The sequence below is a fragment of the Lactuca serriola genome, chromosome 5, assembly GCF_051521515.1.
Source record: "Lactuca serriola cultivar US96UC23 chromosome 5, Lser_US96UC23_V15, whole genome shotgun sequence".
Lineage (NCBI taxonomy): Eukaryota > Viridiplantae > Streptophyta > Magnoliopsida > Asterales > Asteraceae > Lactuca > Lactuca serriola.
This window is the reverse complement of record NC_136412.1, coordinates 135375054-135384915: the sequence shown is the minus strand read 5'-3', so window position 1 is coordinate 135384915 and position 9862 is coordinate 135375054. Positions and strand designations below refer to the sequence as shown.

The window sequence follows — 9862 nt, the reverse complement described above, 5'->3', positions numbered from 1 at the left end:
ATGTTTCAGCAACATCATGTTTATTGATAAAAGCAGGACTACTAATCCATATTGAAACCATCCCAAGTTCCAAGCAGAACTCAAAGCTTTTATGGAGAAGTCCAAGTCACGCCTTGATAGTAATGGTAAAATCAGATGTACGTGTGAAAAATGTGATAACTGTTACTTCAAGTACCCGACTGTAGTTGAATGCCATATAATTATAAATGGTTTCAGTAACTCGTACAAAATTTGGATCTATCATGGTGAATCTTTTATTCCTCCAGTCGTCTTGCCATGTAACAAAATGGCCGATTTAATCGACGATGTGATGTGGGATTTGAGAGAAAATGGTACCAACCTTAATACAGGAACCTCGAATACAATGGGTAGCAGTGTGGATGATGATTTTGCACAGTTGTTGGAAGAAATGGAAACTAAATTGTATCCTGGTTGCATCTTTTCTTCCCTTGAGTTTCTAGCAAAGTTAATGCATATCAAGGTGAACAACAAATGGACTGATAGTTCATTTGATCAACTCCTTGAGTTGTTGCAATTAGCATTTCCCAAATGCAACAAGGTTCCCCTTTCACATTATCTAACCAAGAAGAAAATGAAGTCTATTGGTCTGGGGTATGAGTCGATACATGTGTGCAAAAATGATTGTTGTCTCTTTAGGAAAGAACACGATTCATTGCAAGTTTGTCCCGTTTGTAAAGAGAGCCAATGGATCGATAAAAATACCAAGGGTAAGAAAGTACCTCATAAGGTGTTACAGTCTAGACTACGACGTTTATATTGTTCAAGGCACACTGCCAAAAATATGATTTAGCATAGCGCCAGACGTTCATAAGATGGTGTGATGCTTCATCCTATTGATGGGGAACATTGGCAAGATTTTGATAAAAAATACCCTGACTTCTCGAGTGAACCCCGTAACGTACGCCTAGGTCACTAAGCTAATATTTTCAATTCATTTGGAAACATGTGTAATCCACATAGCACATGGGCGGTCATACTTACCACATACAATCTGCCACCCTGGATTTGTATGAAAGAGTCATTATTCATGTTGAATTTTTGATTCCCGACCCGAAAGCTCCTGGTAAGGATATTGGTATTTTCCATAGGTCGTTGGTGGAAGAGCTTAAATATTTGTGGAACTCAGGCGTACGTATTAAAGATGCGGTGACAAACACATTCTTCACGATGAGAGCTATGTTGTTGTGGACAATAAATGACTGACCAGCTCGTAGTAGTCTATCAGTTTGGAGTGGACAAGGGTATAGAGCATGTGCTACTTGCAATGAAGACACTCTCTCGTACCGTGCAACAAACAAATTCGTATATATCGGTCATCTTCGTTTCCTAGATGCTAATGATCCGTTAAGAAAAATGTCGGACTTTAATAGGAGGGAAGAGACAAGACCCGCTTCGAGGCACTTTAGTAATAACGACATACAAGAGCAACTAAGTCGTCTACTAACTCGTAAACCGGGTAAACATCCTGAGCATGGAGGCGAGGAGCCAAAGCAGCAAGATTACGAGGTGAACTGGTCGAAACGAAGCATTTTCTTCAAACTCGAGTATTGGTCTTCTCTACTGTTGAAAAAAACATAGATCTCATGCATTTGCAGAAACATGTGGATGAGAGTTTGTTAGGTACTCTTCTAACGAACGATAAAAGCAATGACACATCAACTACACGAGAGGACTTGAGAATTCTAAACATTCAGAGAAATGAATGGTTGCAAAAAAATGGTGACAAGTTTCATAGACCCCATGTAAGATACTCTTTCACGAAATCTAGTCGACAACTCTTTTGTCAATTTATAAAAGATGTTAAACTGTCGGATGGGTTTGGTTTTAACATCAGTAAGAAAGTGAACGATACCAATACTAACATTATTGGGTTAAAATCACGTGACCACCACATTCTTATGCAACGTTTGATACCGATTGGAGTAAGAGGGTTGTTAGACAATGACACTTATACACATATTGTAGATCTTTGTACGTTTTTCAAGCAATTTTATTCCAGAACATTGAAGGTGGAGTATATGAGGAAAGCAAAACTAGACATTATTGCAATCTTGTGCAAGTTAGAATTGATTTATCCTCCAGCATTTTTTGACATTATGGTTCATTTACTTTCGGATTTACCTGATGAAGCGATTGTCGGTGGCCTGGTATGTATAAGATGGATGAATACCTTCGAAAGGTATATGAGAAAACTAAAAAACTATGTCAGAAACAAGGCGAGGCCGGAAGGTTCTATAGCTGAGGGTTATGTTGCTGAAGGTTATCATTTTGTTCGATGTAACTTCGAGATGTAAAGAATCGTCCGGAAAGAAAGGAAGATGTTGTCATTGAAAAAACAATGTTTTGGATGTTTGAGTCTAACTGTCGACCGACCAGCACAACTCAAATAAAAACTCTTAATTTAACGGAAATGTGTAACATGGAATGGTTTGTATTGAATAGATGTGAAGAAGTCACACAGTATATCAAGTAACTAATTTTATCTCTAACTTTCATCCATAATTTTTCTTTATCTTTTTGAATTTATATCTTTTGGTCATCAACATAGGAAATTCAAATCTAAACATCCCCAAAGTGATGAAAAGAGAGAATTTCGTAACTGGTTTCGTGAAAAGGTAATATAAATTAATAAAAAAATTTGTTTCATTGATCTAAGGAATACATAATACATATTACTTTATAATTGCTAGGTTCATCAAATGAAAATAGAAAACTCTCTAGAATTCCACAAAGAATTGTTGGTACTTACAATGGGTCTGCAAATGAATGCTTATTATTATACCGCATGCATAGTCAATGGTGTTAGGTTGATGATACTTAGTCTTGATGCACAACATACAATACAAAACTCTGGGATTTTAGCGGTGGGTGAGAAAGGCGAGAAATATTATGGACAGTTAGAAGAGATTATAGAGTGAGGTATACACATGATTATTCAACGATACTATTTCGTTGCAAGTGGTTTGATACTCGAATAGGAGTTATTTCTAGTGATAATTTCACTAGTATCGACACATGACGCGAAGCATACAAAAATGCGCAACTCATATATGCTTCACAAGCCAAACAAGTGGTCTACATCAGAGAGCCAAACAATAACCATCGGTGTGTTGTCGAGCATGTTAATCATCGAAGTATTTGGGATCTACCATCGAGCGATGATCGTGTCCAAAATGTTGACAATGGCTCACATGAAAATGTAGACAATGTCGATGTACTTCAAAATATCTCTTCATCAGATGCTCCACTTTTTATTGATTTCAGCATGTACTTTCAAAACATTCCTAGAGTCATTATTGATGTAGAAAGTGCAATAGAAGTTCCTCCGCCTACTGGTAGAGTCAATGATGTTTCTGATTGTGAGACTGATTACGATGAGACCAATTCTGATTAGATACCAAAGAAGACATTGATGGATGTGAGGAAGATTCTGATTAGAACAGTTCTTATGTAATACGTGTTTGTAATATGAAATTTATTTGGATTTCAAGTTTAAATAGAAATGTTTATTCCTATGTAAATGTTTATTTCTATGTAATGTGTATTTGTAATAAAAATTGTATTTGTATATCTTATAATTTTTCAGGAAATGACGACAATATGACTTTTGTTTATGTATACCATGGTGGTAGAGGTGTTGGTCATCACGATTAGGATGGTAAGTCTTATTATGAATTTTTATTTACGATTTTTGTTGAATTATTATGAATTAAATATCGATTCTAATAATTTTTAACTACATTTGTAGTTGAGCAACGTGTATGAAGGAAAGTTCGAAGGAAAAGCGAAAAATACAAAGCTTGAAAAAGTGATCTCACGGAACCAGGGCAAACCAATTAGCATGGAATATGATAGGGATATCACATTTGATCCCGTAGGACAGCCAAAAGACACGTTTTCCCGGGAAGTTGGAAAACAATGTGGCAATGATTATGCTCTATCCTACTAATCCAGTAGTTGGGTACCTAGTTGGAACAAATAGAAAAACAAAATTGCTTACATCGACAGCGAGATATCATCTGGATGAGTCAATTCTGGAATTAGATTCACAGGGTCGATCATGATAGCGGCTGTGAAATGGTATTGAAATGAAACTGAACATCGTGTGTGTATATATATATATATATATATATATATATATATATATATATATATATATAATGTGGGCGTAACCCTAATCCTAAACCTGATATGTAGCATTAGTGATTTGCATTAACCTCCCCTACTACTGTACATATCTTCACATAGAGCCCAATGGTTATGCAAAATGACACTTTTTTTTGCTTCATGAATAAAAATGTACTTGATTTTTGTATTTTTGGGAGAATTTCATATATATTCTAAAACATAAAAATATAATATTTGTCAAACTTAATTTGTTAATATCATATTTACCCTTTATAAACTTTCAAAATATCATATTTGCCCAAATCAATTTTTACAATGTTTCTAATAGTTCACAAGATTTTTTATATTTTAGAATTATTATAATAATTAAAAAGATTTAAGCATGTTATACATTCGTCTATAATAAATGAAACATCTACTTCTATATTGTCGTAATGTCACATTTTGAAAAACAAAACGTTTCATTTTCAACATTCTTTGTTGAATATTTGTATTGATTATTTTATTTTTGTTGTTGTTTAATATGATCCTGTTATAGATGAAGGTTATTTTAGGTTACTCGTTACCATTGATATTTTGATGTTTAAGGATAGCATATAGATAATATTTTGATATTTAAGAGAGCATATACAATATTTTTTATATCTAAAAAAGACATATATGATATTTTATAATTTTCTGAACGCTCAAGATGATATTTATAAATTAAATTGGAAAAGCGTTGATATTTTAAGATTTAATAAGGGTATATAAAAAATTCTTCCTTTATTTTAAACCATTGTTAGGTGTAAGTAGCCATAGTACTCCTTATATAAATATATTGTTTACCAACTCTTATTTGTAAATGGGAAGAGTAGTGATGGTATTTAGCTTAATTTTTGACCAAAAAATTCATGGTTTCACTAAAAGATAAAATTATGAATGTGTTAAATGAAATTGTAATAAACATGACTGATAATTATATTTATTTTAAAATTCAATTTCAGAAGAAATCGATGTTCATAATTCACATAAACTAAAATTGTGCATGTATTTTTCGTTTTACATGTCACTAAGTTAAAATCTATAAGTCTTAGAAAGCTTGACGACAAAGATTCCATTTTAAGAAAGTTTTGTCGGAATGTTTATTTAGCTGATTATTTGATTACTCACACCTGATGTTTTGATATTAGTACATTGTGGCTATATTAATTGTGACTTTGCATTTCAAGCATATTTGGATTCCTTTTTTATTTCAAGGCAATGTGAGTTTTACAATATCTTAGCGATAGTTAATGAATTTTGATAAGCATGCCAGAAAAAATACATATACACAAACTTGCTATTGACAGTTGAAACTCAATAATTAAATATGTTGATAAATATTCATTGATTGTCAATAACTAATTGCCAAAATGACATAATATTCTATATATATTATCCTATATTTTTAAAATTGATCTATGTTTAAACAGATCTTAGATTTGATCAACTTACCAAAACTAACTATGGGTAATGTAATAATTGTGTCACGCATCTTTTACATGGTATTGCTCATTGACTAACGTGAAGAAACCCTAGACTTCTCGTCTGATATATATACTCTGCCACTAACGTTATATATTTCTAAAAAACAACCATAGGAAACAGAAAAATGCTCAACAAATCGACATAATGGTAAGGATATTCTCACAGGTAAATGATTCTACTACTAACCATTTTGCAGGAGGAAGTAGTAGAACAATACAACAACCATTCAACACTTATATTTGTAACTGGGTTTAAACCCATGTAAACCACGATTGGTAAAGAAAAACATTATTTTTAGTTTGAAATCTTAATTACTATTCAAATATTTGCAAAAAAAATTATTAATTTATAAAAATAAAATAAGTTTTCTCAAGTCCAAGGTATTCATTCGAATTGTTTTAGATAAATGATAACAATTTAAATAAGGTAATCTATCACTAAGGTTAGGAATTGCGACAAATTAATATGTCATCAGAAATTTGTTTTTCATCTGTTTACGACTAAGTAACCTATGAGTAAGCATATAGTACACAATCTCAATTAAATACTTTATCTTTCGACATTACCCTTGTAAAGCCATCTCCAATGGATTAGACCCATGGAGAGTTGTATGAAATATCAAGTAGGAAAGAGAATGTATACATTCATTTAAATTCCTAAAAAATTCATAAATTTCGATTACAATTTCACTGAACCGTTACCTGCTCATTCAACTCCACACTCTCTCATCTTTCTTATATTCAAGTTTATTCTATTAAAACCCCATACAACTCAAATTGTGGATGGTCTAATGGAGATATGTGCAAATGCTACATGTCCATCACTCAATAAACAAAATATAATAATATAAAAAATAACGGCAACCATACATGCAAATACATCCACACAATGAAAAATAAATTAATTTATTTTTCACTACCATATGATAATAATAAACAATGATGCTAATAGTAAAGACTAAGAGAATGGGTACTTCAACCTTACCCATCGATTTAAATGTGGATATAATTCTCTTCTTTATTTTTAGCCATGGAATTCCAATATAACGTCACACAAATTCATAGTAAAAATTGTATTTCTAAAACAATAAACCATACAAATGAGTTTTCCAAAACCGATCAAACTGAATATATTATGTAAACATCAGAGTTAATATTGTAAATTGCCAATGCGGAAAAATTGGTCGATGTGTTGCAGTCATGTTGGGCCCTTTGCATTCGTACCAGAAGTACGTGAAACCATGAATGTAAAACCGTAACTACAAAGCTTAGTGAGTTTCCCAAAATACCATGTCATCTCAAGGTAGTACTACTGGATCTATTTCACCCCAGCGTCTATTTCAACTCATATGTCAGCTCAAAGCTATACCGGGTGTATTTCACCTTCGGGTCTATTTCATCCTCGAGTCTATTTCAACTCAATAGGTATTTTTTAACCGTACGGGTCTATTTCACCCCCACATACATGTAACAAACAGGCATACATACATACAACAAGAGTAACAAAGAGAACAAGCACATAACATATCCTAGTAGGCCGACATAGGTCCCTAATTTGATTGCTTAGGCCCTAAGCAACCCATGGATTCCCTCCTTAGAGGCCTTGGACGATTTCTAATGGGTTTCCCCATAGAATTCGTCCACACCATCCTCTATGGAGTCCATTAGCCCAATATTCAACTATCACACAATTGAGAGTTCTAGTCCCCTTTATTTAATTAATGTCTTTTAGCCACAAAGTTAATTCTTATTAATTCTTGACTAATATTAATTAAACAATATGATTTCTCCTTTAATATATTATTCTCATAATATATTAATAAATCATAATTAATCCTCTCTCTCCATAATTCATCCTATCAAGTTGCTTTGGTAATGGCAACCCAAAAGGACCATGAACCATCGGGTCAAGTATATACCAAAATAGTTATGGACTTAGACACTAATCCAACAATTATACTACACAAAATACTTCTATAGTATTTTAAGTTTCTTTGTAGTAATGTTGGTAAGTTTTTAGACTTGTTACAACACCATAACCATTCTTGGGTATATGCTAATCACTTCTCGGACCAACATAGTTGATCAGGCTATGTCATTCCCAGAACAGACCATACATCCCCAAGCCTACTTGTGTTGTTCAACAATCGTAATACTTTGTTCTGTTCTTGTATGGCACTGATCCTAGTATGAATGCTGGTACGTAAACTTTTAGTTAAATATTTTAGTATTTAAAAAGTATTAACTCTTGGACAAAGTATATTAATCCCTTTGTGTTTATAGTTTGTATATCTTTATGGGTTGATATACTCGATTCACTATAAACAATGCTCTGATACCAATCTGTCACACCCCAAAAACGGAATGGCGGAAACCTTCTGGGGCGGAGGACGTCATGTATAGTATCATAACAATGCATAGTAGTAAACAAGAAACAACATTATCCATTGCATTAATAGCATAATTCAATACAAGTGTGTTCTGTTTTAATGATATAAGATACCAAAAATGAATAATCAAAATACAGATGAGTCTTGAATGTGCACCGTCTTCTCAAAAATCTGGCCATCTGTACCTGTCTATTGAGGACCTGAGAATACAAGTTATTTTGAAAAAGTTTTTCAACATTAAAGCTGGTGAGTTCATAAGTACTTTATTGTCATTTGTTTGTATATGCTTGAAGAAAATGTTTGTAACAGTGTAATGTAAATGTTTGTAAGTGTTTTTAGTAAATGTTTGTATCACCTAGAAAATCCTATATTTTCTACTAAAATGTAGTCTTCTACCAAGACCTGACAGATATGTCTGTTTTTTCCTTTGTAAAAAGTATGTGTTTTCTCCAAGTATAACTATCATTGTAAAAATATAGTTTACATTATCGTTTATGTGAGAAGATCACAAAGTGAATGCAAATGGGAAAATGATGAAGTACTGTAGTATTGTATATAGCAATTACTGTTGTACTAACTACCTTAAACCAATTGTTAATTAAGGTATAATGTGACGAGCTTGTAACCATACTTGATCGACTAGTAATAATGTGACACACGAAGACGTCGCAATGTTATGACATTCGTCACCCGAAGACCTGCAGGTCCCACTGTAGCTAGCAGCAAGGTGTAGGACGGTCAGTCCAGTATAGATGTATACACAAATTCACGCTCTCCCTCCAGGAGTATTTGGTTACAAAACATGACACGACTGTTGGTTGTTATGCCATGAAGTAGTAGCTCACATTAGTGTTACAATATTCTTGTATTTGTGAAATATGTACCCTCTATACTAGTATATTGTATGTTCTCTTGTATAGTGTATTGTATGTACCCTCTGTACTAGTATAGTGTATGTTCTCTTGTATAGTGTATAGTATGTACCCTCTGTACTAGTATATTGTATGTTCTCTTGTATAGTGTATAACTAGATTAGGACCCGCGTTAAACGCGGAGAACACATAAATAAAATGTAAATTTATATAGATATTACAAAATAATTATAAAAAAAGTAGGGTTATTGGTATTATTGAAATGTGTAGAAATTACACTAAAATAGGTAAATATATATAGCGTTGAAGGACCTATTTATAGACAATATTTTTTTGTTTTATTAAATTAGTGACCTTAAAAAAAATTTACTTGGGACATGGAAAACAACTATATATTGCCAACCATGCGTGAAAATGGGTCTACACAAGTATAATCCAACATTTAACAATGTATTTTCAAAATACATTGTTATTTTATGGCTATATTGCGAAATATAACTGTTTATTTCAAAAAATGGCAACTTATTTATGTTCCATCAAAATAAACCACATAAAACCCCCCACAATCTACTATAATAAATAAAAATAATTTTCCCACTTGTCAATCTCTAATGAGTTTTGACACTTGTCATTTTATGATATTTTTTAAATAAATAATATACCCATGTCATTATGGTTTTTTTTTAATTTTTAAAACTAAAAAGCCACATAATCTTATACTTATATATGTAAAGTATAAAATGTAATAAATATTACAATATGCAATTAATATGTTTAATTCTTTATTTCAAAATTTTATTCTAAAAAATACTTATTATTTACATTTTAATATTTTATTTTTCTTTAATTAACCCGTGTAATACACGGGTTTTACACCTAGTATTAATATAAAGAAATTATAACCAATAAATCTGCAACGAAGCTGATCATCTCCCTCCACTTC

General features: G+C 32.3%; 1 protein-coding gene across 1 annotated transcript; it reads left to right on the top strand.

Moving 5' to 3' along the window:
• Positions 1-286: 286 nt before the first annotated feature.
• LOC145049814 (uncharacterized) lies at positions 287-3415 on the top strand. Its single transcript, XM_078998171.1, has 5 exons — positions 287-728; positions 1229-1527; positions 1617-2280; positions 2570-2636; positions 3286-3415. The coding sequence occupies exons 1-5, from the start codon at positions 287-289 to the stop codon at positions 3413-3415; spliced, it is 1602 nt and encodes a 533-aa protein (XP_078854297.1).
• The last annotated feature ends 6447 nt before the right edge of the window (positions 3416-9862 follow it).